This window comes from Arvicanthis niloticus, chromosome 6, assembly GCF_011762505.2.
Source record: "Arvicanthis niloticus isolate mArvNil1 chromosome 6, mArvNil1.pat.X, whole genome shotgun sequence".
Classification (NCBI taxonomy): Eukaryota; Metazoa; Chordata; class Mammalia; order Rodentia; family Muridae; genus Arvicanthis; species Arvicanthis niloticus.
This window is the reverse complement of record NC_047663.1, coordinates 41,707,481-41,721,364: the sequence shown is the minus strand read 5'-3', so window position 1 is coordinate 41,721,364 and position 13,884 is coordinate 41,707,481. Positions and strand designations below refer to the sequence as shown.

The 13,884-nt window shown below is 48.1% G+C and overlaps 1 protein-coding gene across 5 annotated transcripts in view; it reads left to right on the top strand.

Annotated features, from left to right (window-relative positions):
• Nucleotides 1–13,884, top strand: part of Adap2 (ArfGAP with dual PH domains 2) — a 25,498-nt gene extending 11,614 nt beyond the window's left edge. The window contains exons 7-11 of one of the 5 annotated variants that reach the window (XM_034506095.2): nt 4,095–4,178; nt 7,775–7,837; nt 9,536–9,613; nt 10,402–10,664; nt 11,782–13,884. In XM_034506095.2, coding sequence (XP_034361986.2) covers nt 4,095–4,178; nt 7,775–7,837; nt 9,536–9,613; nt 10,402–10,664; nt 11,782–11,854 — 561 coding nt within the window. In that variant the 3' untranslated portion in view covers nt 11,855–13,884. The remainder of the gene's footprint in view (nt 1–4,094; nt 4,179–7,774; nt 7,838–9,535; nt 9,614–10,401; nt 10,665–11,781) is intronic. The other 4 variants (XM_034506096.2, XM_076936200.1, XM_076936201.1 and 1 more) reach the window with 4 other exon arrangements.

Below are 13,884 nucleotides of genomic sequence, written 5' to 3'. Positions count from 1 at the left end.
GAGACAGCAACAACAACAACAACAATGAAGAAATGGCAGGTGTGGGTAGGGTGGAGATTGTGATCTGGGAGGAAGGGTGGATGGACTGGGCCAGGGTCTTTCCTTCCATATGTCACACTGGACCAAGAGCATGGGTATTACCTAAGACCCTGGGAGGCTGAAGGAATGGCTCAGTACAGACCCTGCTGCCCTTGCAGAGTCTTGGGTTCAGTTCCTAGCACCAACACAGTGGTTCACAATAGTTCAGTTCCAGGGCATCCAATGCCCTCTTCTGGCTTCTGTGTGTACAGGACTCTTATGTGGTGCATAGACATACATGCAGGCAAAACACTCACACACATGAAATAGAAACAAATATCTTTTAAGAACATATGTTATTTTATGTGTAGGGGTGTTTTGCCTGCATTGTGTGTCTGTGTATCGATCAGGATAGGGTATCATACTACCCTGGAATCGGTGTTACAAATAAATGTGGGTGCTGAGAGTTAAAACTGGGTCCTCAGGAAGAGCAGCCAGTACTCTTTACTGCCGAGCCATTTATCTGTCCAGCCCCAAAATAAATAAACAGAAGGACCAGTCTCAGGCCACCCAAGACCTGCTCGATTAGAGACTTTAACAGTCTGGAGTGATTAGGACACACAAAACTGTTTGAGAAACCTTATGATTTTATAACACTTGACAGGCTGAAGCAGGAGGATCATGGGTTTGCAGCCGACTTAGGATACATAGCAAGACTGGGAGATCAGCTGGTCTGAGCAGAGCAGTCAAGCAAAGGCTGTATGTGAGAGAGAACTGGTTCAGGTCCTCAGCATAGTCGGTGATGGACAGGGCAGAGATGCTGAGTATACATGAGGGAAGCATTGGCTGACACTTTGGGGTCATTTAACTTTGCCAGACACACTCTTGGTGACAGTTTATGTCTGAATGCTCGACAAGCCTGAAAATATTTTCTCCCCACATTCAGGGGACAGGGACAGGTCAGGTCCCTTACTCAGGTCACACAGTGGACATTTCCTCAGCCCAGCACCCATTTAACAACTTTTATGTGCCAGGGATCAAAACAGGATTTCTCTGTGCAGCCCTGGCTGTCCTGGAACTCGATTTGTAGACCAGGCTGCCTTCAAACTCAGATCCATCTGTCTCTGCCTCTGCCCCTCTGCCCCTCTGCCCCTCTGCCCCTCTGCCCCTCTGCCCCTCTGCCCCTCTGCCCCTCTGCCCCTCTGCCCCTCTGCCCCTCTGCCCCTCTGCCCCTCTGCCCCTCTGCCCCTCTGCCCCTCTGCCCCTCTGCCCCTCTGCCCCTCTGCCCCTCTGCCCCTCTGCCCCGCTGCCCCTCTGCCCCACTGCCCCTCTGCCCCTCTGCCCCTCTGCCCCTCTGCCCCTCTGCCCCTCTGCCCCTCTGCCCCTCTGCCCCTCTGCCCCTCTGCCCCTCTGCCCCTCTGCCCTTGCCCCTGCCTCGAGTGCTGGGATCAGTGGTGTGTGCCACTACCACCCAGCTAAAACATTTTTTTTAATTAGATCTCTTCATTTTATATTTTATGTGTGAGTATGATTCTGTGGTGAAAGACCTTGGGCAGCAGCTATCTGGAGCTATGGATGGATTTTCCAAGGGTCCCCCAAACTGAGGAGGTGACTCTGGACTGCTCTTTAATGCCCATCTCTCTCATGGCTTTTATTTGCTTGTTGAGTGGTTTTGTTTGCTTGGGGGGTTTGTTGTTGTTATTTTGAAGGGTTCTTACTAGATAGCCCAGGCTAGCCTGGAGCTTGTGTAGATCCGGCTGGCCTTGAACACACCTGAGTGCTGAATAAAGGTATATATACCATCACACGCGGCTCCCACAGGGCTTTTAAGCTTCATTGTGGAAGTGTTTCCCAGTGTGAGATGCAATGGAGGCATTCTGGACTGCAGCTACTGTTCACGCAGGATGTAAGACTGTTCTTCTTTTGCTTACATTCTGAATATAAATATAACCCAAGGACATGCTGGGTTCCTTTTTTTCTGAGGTGACCCCATTTTCCTAATGCCTAAGACCCAAGAACTTTTGTCTTTCATTTTTTAATTTCGTTCCTTTTTAGGGAGGAGTTTTATTTTGCTATGTAGCTCAACTGGTCTTGAACTTGGAGCAATCCTGCCTCAGCCTTTCTCCCACTGAGACTGTAGGCATAGGCCAACATACCCTGCCAAGAAGGCCCTTAACAAACACCAGGACAGGAGAGCTCAGAAGTCTGACTAGGCCCATGTGTTTGGCTGTGTCTGGCTGTGTCTGGCTGTGTCTGGCTTTGGAGCTAGAAAGGAACTTGTTGCTCTCTGTTGAGCCTGTACTCACATGACTTCCTCAATCACTGCAATGCCTCAGCCTGCCCTGCAACACAACTCTCCCAGCAAGTCTTTCTGCCTCTCCATCCCAAATTCCTGGGAGAGAGCATATCTGATAAGTCCAGTCCTATCTCTTTATTGGTCCAGCTGCTGTAGCAGGGGCAGGGTGGGGACTGTGGGGTGTGAGGTTGAGGATCAGTTCTCAGAGAAACTTGGGTAGGAGCAACTGCCTGGGGATCTATTACAACATCTAAATTAACCTATGCAATGAATGGACTATCATAGGTCAAAGGGTGGGTAGGGCAGGTGTGGGTAGTGATTGGGGTGGGGATGAGAAAGAGAGAGAGAGAGAGAGAGAGAGAGAGAGAGAGAGCACAAAGTAAGATCACTGTGGTGATACACACCTATAAGTCAAGTTCTTGGGAGGTAGAAGCAGGAGGATAACAACAAGGTTCAAGTGTAGGCTACATGGCAAGCTCTTGTATCAAAAATAAGAATAAAATAAAAACATGATGTGGTGCACATGTGCAATCCCCAAACCCGGGAGGAAGGAACAGGACGATGAAGAGTTTAAGGCTAGCCAGTTGGCGGTGGCGTCAGTGGCATTTGTATGGGCAGCATCAGCAGTGGTGGCACACGCCTTTAGTCCCAGCAGTTGGGTGGCAGAGGCAGGCAGATCTCTGTGAGTTCGATGCCATCCTAGTCCATAGACCCAGTTTTAGGATAGCCAAGGCTTCACAGAGAAACCCTATCTCGATAAAAACAAACAAACAAAAAAGTTCAAGGCTAATCTCTGCTACTTTAAGTGTTTGAGGAGGCTAGCCTGGACTACGTGAGACTATACCACTGGGAGGGGGGAGTAAAAAGAGCTCTAGAGGCACAGCTCAGTTGTAGAAGGCTTTCTCAATTATAAACCAAGGTGGAGGGGGAAGCTGGAGAGATGTCTCAGCAGTTAAGAGCACTTGCTGTTCCTGCAGAGGTCCTGGGTTCAGTTCCCTAAACTTACATGGTGGCTCACACAGCTGCTTCTAAACTCCAGTTCCAAGGGGATCTCCAAGGCTGTCTTCTGTCCTCTGCAGGCCCACTTGGGAGCACAAACATGCGTGTAGGCACACACATATACACATGAAGAAAGGAAAGCATGAGGGTGGGGCAGAAGGAAGGAAGGGAGGATGCCTGGTTGGAGAGGAGCTGAGAAAGCTTGGGAATGTGGTTCTCCGGCTGAGATGATGTTGGCTCACGATGATGAAGGATGTGCTCTCACTGTGACATCCACTTGTGCCTGGCCTGTGCATTCCAGGTCCTGAGCATCTCTGATGGAGGACTATCTCCACATGTCTCCCCCACCCCCACCCAAAGAAGAGTGTCCCAGCACCCCACAGCATTGCAGCACCCGAGAGTCTTAGTGTTAAGGAATACAGTCTCAGGCCCACTCCACACCAGTCTCCTAATAGGAATTCAGGGGTGTCTCACAGACTTTAAGAACTGTACTAAGCTTCTTTTGTGCAGCTCACACTGGCCTTTTTCCGTGGCTGGGAGCTCTTCCTGTATGTGACTTGTGACTAGCTCAAGGCAGCCCTCTGGGCTCTGATATCACCCTCTCCAGATGTTCCCAGATGGGCCTGTGTGAAGTGTATATTTCCTGACCGTGTGTGTGTGTGTGTGTGTGTGTGTGTGTGTGTGTGTGTGTGTGCTGTGACCCTGCTCCCTCTAGCCTTGCCAGGGCTCTCCCATATCCGTTCATTTCACTACTCTGCGTATTTTTAATTTTCCCTGGCAGGAGATAGTGGACTGGTTCAATGCTCTCCGTGCAGCCCGCCTGCAATACTTAAAATTGGCCTTTCCTGATCTCCCAGAGTCTGAGGTGAGCTAAATGTGGACTTGGCTTCTGTGTGTTCCATCCCCTCCCTTTTTCTCTTCTTGTCTCTTGACTCAGGGGCTAGACAATGTTTGTTGCAGTTTAAGCCTAGGAGGGCTGGAAGATAACAACTCTCTGCAGGGTCAAGGACCTGAACATCTTTCTGATCTCTCCCACTAAATATGCAAATGAGCCTACCTACTATATGCCCAGTACTTTTAACCCACTTTATCTGGAGTCTTCTTATATAGTAATTACTTAGAACTGGTGGTAGGGTTTGGTGATTACTCCCATTAAGTAAATAATGGGCCCTCCCACAGCTTTGTGGCTGTGTTCTGTGGTCTGGCCTTGGGACTATGTTGGGATCCTCGGATCCTCTGTGGTGGTAAAGTGACAGTAAGCTGAGGACTTCCTTTTGATTGTCCCCAGACATCTGGGACCTACATCTACTTCCTGAAGCCTTGTCTGGGGACAGGAATGACATGGGGCAAAGATGGTATTTTAAGCCAAGGAGTCCTAGGCCCTCATGGTTGCTCTGTCATTAACATACTGTGTCACCCTTACAGGTACCTTTCTGAGCATGTTCCCATATTAGGAAGATGGTCCAGGTCTCCTGCAGGGTCCCCTCTAAGCTATGAGGTTCTGTGATTGAGGATGTGGGTTTGTTTTGTTTTGATCTGATTTGTTTTTTGGTGGTGGTGTTTGTGACACAGTCTCACTGTTTAGCCCAGGCTGGCCTAGAACTCATTATGCAGACCAAGCTGGTCTGGAACTCACTTAGATCTGCCAGCCTCTGGCTCCCAAGTGCCATGATGAAAGGTGTGGGCACATGTGTATGTACTCATATGTGCAGATACAGGTACACATGTATGCCTGTGTGTGGAGTCAGAGGTCAGCCTCATGTGTCATCCTTCAGATGCCATTTCCCTTTATTTTCTGGAGACAGTCTCTCTTCATTGGCCTGTGCCCTCCCATTGTGCTGGCTGGCGAGTGAGCCCCAAGGATCCTCCGGTCTGTGTCTCCCTAGTGCTGAGATGACTGTCCTCATGACAAAGCTCAGTTTTACCCATGAGACCGGCTTCTCAGCCTGATTCTGGAGTTTCTGTTAGACTCTCATTGAAAGCCTAATGTTCCTCATATCCTGGAGTTTACAGGGAGCTGAGTATCTGTCACGGGCCCACATGAGGCCCAGTAATGTACCCACTTAGCGGTTCCCTAGGCACAGTTCCAGCAAGGCCAAGGGTCAGGCTCAAAGCTGAGGTCGTAGTGCTTAGTCAACACCCAGAGCTGGTTACTGCTGACTCAGTGAAGAGATCAGAGTGCTGATTGCAGGTTTTTTTTGTTTTTTTGTTTTTGGTTTTTCGAGACAGGGTCTCTGTGTAGCCCTGGCTGTCCTGGAACTCACTCTGTAGACCAGGCTGGCCTCGAACTCAGAAATCCACCTGCCTCTGCCTCCCAAGTGCTGGGATTAAAGGCGTGCACCACCACCGCAGTGCTTAGCGCTACTTAATCTGGCCTGGCTTCCTATGTTTGGTAACCTGTGTGGAGAAAGTTGGTGTTTGACCAGTGTCCTCAGTGTCCCCTTACCCCCGTTGTCAACCATATTCTACCACCCCTGTCTGTCTCTCGTTCTTGTCTTTCCTATATCTAGGTGTGGTGCTCAGATTTAAGAATTTGGTGCTGGAAATCCACAAAGTCTTTGTGGAGTTACAATTCTTTCATCTGAAAGGCACAGGGGGCGGGGTTGTGGCTCAGCGGTAGAGCACTTACCATGTTTGCATTAGAGCTTGGGTTCTACTCCCAGCATGAGGAAAGAAGGTAGGTTTAGTGGCCTATAATCCCAGCACTTTATTTTATTTTATTTTATTTTATTTTTGGTTTTTCGAGACAGGGTTTCTCTGTATAGCCTTTGGCTGTCCTGAATCCCAGCACTTTAGAGGCTGAGGCAGGAGGATTGCTGAACGTTTGAGGCCAGCCTGAGCCAAATAGTGAGTTCAAAATCAGGCCAGCTTGGGATACACAGAAAATCTATGTTGGGGGGGGGGGGGAGAGAAAGGAAGGAAAGAAGGAAGGAAGGGGGGATTTAAGGATGTGCACATAGACTCAAGTCAGAGGCTAGAGTGCTGCCCAGAGAATGACACGGCCTCCCAGCTTTAGTGTGCTCATCTGTCACCGTGGCCCCCTGCCCCTGCCAGGCTATTATAGTGAGCCAGTGTCTGAAGTACAGGAAAAAATACTGAAGGAAATCTGAAGTAAGACTCCAGCCAGGCAGCTTCTTTTGTTTCTCTTGGGCCTAGACTGTAGAATGTATTTGAGGAGAGATGGAATAGTCTGGTGTAGATTTTCATTTGGGACCTCAATTTCCCTTTCTTGCTTCCTGTGGTGATTTGCCAGCTCCCACCTCAACTTTGTCCCTGCAGCTCCAGGGCCCTACTATGTCCTTAGGAATCTAGACTGCCATTAGACTGCCATTTGATGCTCTAGGTCTGTATGGTCCCCAGGAAGCATAGGAAGTCACCTGTAATCCCTGGAAGCTTCTCTGCCTGTAGGAAAGCAGGCCTTAGAGTGGTGGGAGACAACAGTAGGGTGTGGACCCAAGAGACAGAAAGCTTACCAAGGTAACATCTGGTTTAGCCAGAAGTGGTGCTGAGATTCTGGTGGTCTCCTAACACCTAGGCCAGAGTTTTTTCAATGTGTCTTCCCTGCTGTCTCCTCTTCATGGCCAGTGTCAGAATCTGTGACCAGGTCTCAGCTGGCACTGGCATGGTGAGGAGTCTGGTCAAAGGCCTCTGCCATCTGTACATTTGGTATCATAGTGTGATGGTCAAAGGCCTCTGCCATCTGTACATTTGGTATCATAGTGTGATGGTACACAGGAAGCTGGCCCACTGCCTGTCAGCCCTGAGTGTAAGTCCCACTTCTTCATGCTGTCATGTCAGCCGAATGACGACTGTCAGCAAAGTCTTCTCCCTCATCTCTGTGGCTTGGTTTCTTCTTTCTTTCCTCCTCCTCCTCCTATTCTTTCTCTTCCTTCTTTTCTTTTCCTTCTTCTTCCTCCCTTTTCTCCTCCTTTTTCTTTTTTCTTTCTTTTCTTCCTTCCTTCCTTTCTTTCTTTCTTCCTTTCTTTCTCTCTCTCTCTTTCTTTCTTTCTTTCTTTCTTTCTTTCTTTCTTTCTTTCTTTCTTTTTTATTTTTATTTTTTTTGAGATAAGGCTTTTCTCTGTAGCCTCAGCTGTCCTGGAACTCACTTTGTAGATAAGGCTAGCCTCAAATTTAGAGATCTACCTGCCTCTGCCTCCTGAGTACTGTGGTTAAAGGCATGCACCACCATGCCTGTTGACAAGCGGGTCTCTTAACAGTCTTGTCTAATCTATAATCTGAGATGAATGAAACACTTTAACCATAACTGAGCCATGCTGGAAATCATGTTGGGGCTCATAGACAGACTTTGTTGAAGTATTACATCCAGTACGTACTCTAAATATAACCCATAAGCCATACACCCTTCCCCATTCCAAGCTTCTCTTTGTCTTGGGGCCAAGTTCAATCTGAAACCTTAAGCTCTGGCTGTAAATAGGGGTCAGCCTCTGTCTCTCTCTCCAGCTCGTGCCTCTCATCACCAGGAACTACCTCAAACAAGGCTTCATGGAGAAGACCGGTCCAAAGGTACATCCCAGTGTTTTCTGTGTCACTTAGTATGGTTCTATTCTAACCACCAATAAAGGAAAAAACCGAGGGTGGGGGTGGGGCCAGAGGCGGGAGGGAGAGGAAGGGAAGAATACCATACCAATGTGTGTGAGTTTCTGTGTTGATGGACTGAGTAGAGACGAGGAGTTCGCTGGTGTGGGACCCAGCATTGCTCCAAGGGTTTCTTCCCCCCATGTCCCATCCTGTCATCGTCACCAATCCTTTCTCTGACCACCGTTAGACTCTAACCTCGGGGAAGCGATGAAGGAAAGGAATCCCCCAGAGAGACTGCTTTTGAGCAGGTGGTTCAGAATCTGCTGTGCTACCAGGACAGTGTCAGAGAGACTTGAGCTAGTCTGAAAAAACATGGCCTTGTATTCCTTCCTCCTCACACTCAGCCTGGCTCCCCCAGCCCACCCCCTCACCAGGTCCTGTGCCTTCTCACTAATATAAGGAAGACAAGGAGCTGCCCCTCAAGGGAGGAGCCTGGGCTTTGTCTGTAAGCCAGACAAAGATTATACAAACCCAGGTTCTTAGGAGGCTGAGGCAGAAGGATTACAAATTTGAAGCTAACCTGACAAAGTCAAAGTCAGTCTGCACAATGTAGTGAGCCTCCCACCCCTATCTCAAACTGGAAATTTAATAAGGTGAGATAGGGTATGGTGATATAGCTCAAGGCAGAGGGCCTGCCTAGCCCAGCATTCATAAGGTCAGGGGTTCAATGGCAAAACACAATAATGTATTATAGGACAGGTGGTAAGAGGACCCAAAGTGTTGGAGGACAGTGTGGAAAAAAAGCCTCAGGAGCCTGATGCTGGTGGCACACGTCTTTTGTCCTAGCACTCGGGTGGCAGAGGCAGGTGGAGGATCTCTGTGAGTTTGAGGCCAGCCTGGTGTATAGAGAAACCCTCATCTAAAAAAAAAAAAAAAAAAGAAAGAAAGAAGAAAGAAAGAAAGAAAGAAACAAAGCTTCAGAAGTTGGAAACCCTTCCCTCAGAAGCCAGGCCTGTCCCTGGCTTTTGCCTCAGGCCTTGTTCTCCCCTGAGCCAAGGGTAGCACTTTCAATTTTATAAGCAGCAGCCACTTCTGACTTCTCTGGCTTCCTTCTTCTGGGACTTTTTTGTCCACAGCCCAAGAAAGAGGGAAGTACCCCTTTCACTCCTAGGCAGCACCTGGAGGTGCAGAGCAAAGCTAACAGGGAGAGAGGGAGGGAGGGAGGGAGGGAGGGAGGGGGTTGGGGGCTGAGAGGGGCTGAACTAAAGCTTTCCGAATCTGAGCAGGTACTGGTTCATGGTAGTGTACCCCTTTAATTCCAACACCCCAGAAGTAGAAGCTGAGGGGTCCCTGTCCAGCCTAGCCAGGACTACACAGTGAGAGACCTGTCTCAAACCAAACAAGCAAATAAACAAACAAAACATGAAATCCAGAGTCTCACCAGGTGCTCAGACCTGTGGACCCTAGAACCAGTTTGGCTGGACTTCAGTCTCTGTCCAACCGTTATAGGGCCATTTTCTGGGGAGGGTATGCATTCCCAGGAACTGGCCCCAGGATAAAAAGCTCTAGTGTATCTGATTGCAGAAGCCAGGCTAGAGAACCAGTGTGATAACCTCTCTTTTAACTGGCCTGACCCTTGTGTCTGGCTTTGTCACATCTACTAAGAGGTTCCTTCTTTTGCAGCATAGAGAACCCTTCAAAAAAAGATGGTTTGCCTTGGATCCTCAGGAGCGGAGGCTGCTCTATTATAAGAACCCGCTGGTAAGAGCCCCTTAGCATGTTAGTCAGGCGGGCTAGTGCTGATCTCAGAATATACCATCTCCCAGAATCCCTGGGCAGCGGAACCCAGGACAGGAAAGCCTGGATCCCTGCTTCTCACTCAGCTCCATTCAGAATCCTGCTGTTAATTGTGCTTAAAGTGAGGTGTGGTGTAACCAGGAGGGCTGGAGTGGAGTGGTTAGTACTGCAGGCTCAGGAATAGTCCAGTCTGGCAGGACCCTGGGGTCTATCCGATCTCAGCCTTGCTGTTGTAGAGCCGTGCCTTAGGACGGGTATGCACTTAGCTCTCTGATGCTGCATTTCCCTTTTGCAGAATATTGGCTTAGCGTGAATGCTTTGCTCAGAAGTGGCCATGGCGAGTATAAAAGTTGCTAACACATAAAGCCCTTGAACTTAACCCAGGGCCACCAGCCTGTTATCCCAGCTATTGGGGAGGTTGAGGCAGTTGGAATGCAAATTCAAAGACTCCCTGAACTTCAGAATAAGTTTGAAGCCAACGTGGGGTTTGAGACTCTAGGCACAATCCTCAGGGACCAAACCAAAGCAACAAACTGCCTTTTGAGTTCCCTGTGCCTGGTGTATTCTCTATATGTTAGTATTTTCAGCAGATTTATGTGCAATGTAATTGAGGTTTGAACAGTTCAAATCAAAGTCGAATCTGGCAATGACACACACACCTTTTTACCAAACTTGACCTTGGGATTGGCCAGGCTGCAAGGGCTCTTCTGCCCCAAGGCAGCCTCTGAGGACTACATGCCTTCCATTTGCAGGATGCTTTTGAGCAGGGCCAGGTTTTTCTGGGAAGCAATGAGCAGGGATATGAGGTATGGGAAGACCTGCCCAAGGGCATCCGAGGGAACCGCTGGAAGGCTGGACTTACCGTCATCACTCCAGAGCGGAAGTTCATCTTCACCTGCCCCACTGAAAAGGAACAGCGAGAATGGCTGGAGAGTCTGCGGGGTGTCCTGTCCAGTCCCTTGTCACCCCTCCACCTCCTCAGTGAGAAGAGGGGGATGGGTGGGGGTTCTTTTGGGTGAGGGCAGAAAAGGGCTCCTTCACTGTGGTCCCAGAGGGGCCTGACTCAGCTTTTCTGAGTCTCCCTCACTTCCTGCCATAGAAAAGCACACACTGCACATTTTTTGCCAGAAAGTCCCTTCTCCACCAAGTTCCTCTATGCAGCCATCCTCATGAACTTCAGGAGGAGTCTGGCCCTGGCAGAACTGGAGAGGCTGGCTATACCCTCTGGGCAGATTCCCCCCCCCCCCTTGTCCTTTTTCTCCTAAGAAAACACTGGCCTGGGATCCTTAGTAGAGGTCAACCTGCTGGGAACCCCTAGGAATTCTGGATTCCTCCCCACCCAAAGGGAAGGCTATTTTTAGTGTTCTCTTTTTCCTCAGCCCTCTCTCCTTTGTCTGTCTCCCTCCCCTGTTCCTCCTCTTCACCCCAGATGTGTCACAAGAAGACTGTTCCCATCTGTTGACAACCCTATGGAAAGCTGAGTTAGGGAGGAAGCTTCTGGCCCAGGGCAGAGCTTCTAGGGCAGAAAGGAAAAGTTCTGTATCTGGAAGAGTACAAACCAAACAGGTGACCCCAACAGCCCTAGGGGGAAGCCCTTGTGGCTTCCTAGTATTCACCAACTGTCTCAGCCTGGTGTCATAGCTAGTCCAGGCCTTTAATCTCAGTGTTGGGGCCAGAGGCAGGTAGAACTCTGTGTTCAAAACCAGCCTGGTCTACATAGTTAGTTCTAGGACAGCTGGAGCTACTCAACAAGACTGTTTCCACAACCCAAAACCGAAATAAAACAAACAAAAAACCTAACCTACAACTGCCTTCACCATCCAGTTCCTAAACCTAAACAGAAGGCACTTGACTGAGCGCCCCAGCAGCTACTTGCTGCTCTCTGTGGACCTGAATCCCCCAGTCTCTGCCCCCTGCTTTCCTCTCTGTTTTTATCAACTTGTCTGTCTCCTGTCTATCTACTCTGGTCTGGTTTGTTGTTGTTGTTTGTTTTATTCTTATTTGAAGTTTCTTTTTGCTCTGTATTGTCCTGGGTTCCTCTGTCAGGCCACACTTGTCCCCTCCATGTTCGTTCCCCCAGCAGGACAGCACCAGCATGGCTTCCTTCCCCAGCCCCCATGTTTCCCTTGCAGCCACATCAGCAGAGACTGGCTGTGGCCTGCGGTGACCCATTTCGGAGGATCTGGCTGGCTACTGAGCACCTGAAGTCCTGGAGAACTGTTCACCTCAGCCCTGGTTGTCCAGAAGGAAGCCCTGAGGCCAGCAGCTGCCCTGTCAGCGAACTCTGTCAAGACTCAGGGTGTGGTTGATCCTCCGGCTCCCTCGGCTCCTTCCAGCAAACATTTCCCAGCCATGAGGAGCTGGTACAGAGAATTCAGCTCTCCAAGCTTAGAAGTCCTGAAGGTTTGGTTCCTCATAACTGCACCGAGAGCTGGCCATGGTGATGCATGCCTGTCGAGAGGCAAGACAGCCATGAGCCCAGTGACAACCTGTACTACACAGGGAGTTCAAGTCCAGCCTGAGTTACATAGCAAGACCTTGTCTCAAAAGCAAGCAAACAGACAAACAAACCAAACCAGAAAAAAAAAAAAAAAAACAAAAAACAAAAAACAAAACAAAACAAAACAAACAAACAAAAAAAAACCAGCAGAGACTGACAGATCCGGGACAGTCACAGCCAGGGCTGGTTACACTGAGAAACCCTGTCTATAAAAACTAAAAACAAAAAACAGAAACGAAAGCAGGCAAGCAAACAACAATAAAAACTACAGATAGGGGTGGACATCGCAATAAAAAAAAAAAGTGACAGAATCCAGGCTGTGCAAATGGAAAAATTTTAAAGTTAATCTCAACCTAACTATGAAGAAATACTCAGATGTGCATTTAGTACTTACATGTAAATACAACCAGCCTGAACTCTTCAAATGACACGATTATAAAAGATGAAGTTGGCCAGGCGTGGTGATACATGTCTTTCGCCCCATGCACTCAGCAGGCAGAAGCAGGCACATCTCTTTGAGTTCAAGGCCAGCCTGGTCTACATAGTGAGTTCCAAGGCAACCAGAGCTACACATAGAGAATTTGTTTTCAAAAAACTGAGGAGGGGGTGACACAGACAGGCAGACTGATCAAAGTCAGGGGTGATAGTACCTATAATTAAGCATTAGGGAAGTAGAGGCAGGAAGATCAGATCTGTTGTACATGAGAGTGAAAGTCTAACCTGGACTACAGAAAACCCTCATTCAAAGAAAAACAACAACAAAACAGTACCAAGTCATGGCAACACATGCAGTTTAGGATTCTTGATTGGAATCTGGATTTTTTTTTAAAAAAAAAAGAGGAACCTTAAATGTTGGGTGGTGTTGATGGTGCATGCCTTTAAACCCAGTACTTAGAAAGTAGAGGCAGGCTAATCTTTGTGAGTTCAAGGCCAGCCTGGTCTACAAAGTGAGTTCCAGGACAGTCAGGGCTATATAGAAACTCTGTTTCCAAAAAATGGGGAGAGGGGCTGGAGAGATGGTTCAGCAGTTAAGAGCACTGTCTACTCTTCCAGAGGTCCTGAGTTCAATTCCCAGCAACCACATGGTGGCTCACAACCATCTGTAATGGGATCTGATGCCCTCTTCTGGCTTGCAGCCACATATGCAGGCAAAACACTACATAAATAAATAAATCTAAAAAAACTGGGAGACTGGGAGAAAGAGAGAGAAACCTTGGAGCTGGAGAGATGGCTCAATAGTTAAGACCACTGACTGCTCTCGAAGAGGACCCAGGTTCAATTCCTAGCACTCTTAGGACACCTTACAACTGTCTGTAACTCCAGTTCCAGTGGATCAGACACCTTCACACCAATACACATAAAATAATCTTTAGAAGAAGTCACTGTAAAGGAGATAATTGGTATTAGAGAAACTAGAATCTGGATGTATATTATATAGCAGTATTGTAAAACTGTAACAATCATGATGTTTGTATAGAGTGTTCCTGTTCTTTGGGACACATACCGAAGTAAAATGTGGTGATTTCTATGGCCAATTTTTAAATGGTTCAACTGAAAAAAATCAGTATATGTATATATGTACAAAAATAGAATGCACGTGTGTGCATTTCTATATCTTTATATAGAGAGCATACCACTGATGAATCTAGATGAAATGTAATTTGGACATTTATTTTCCTATTTGTGAACATTTTATATAGATTTGACTTTTCATATTAAAAGACTGATAAAAACA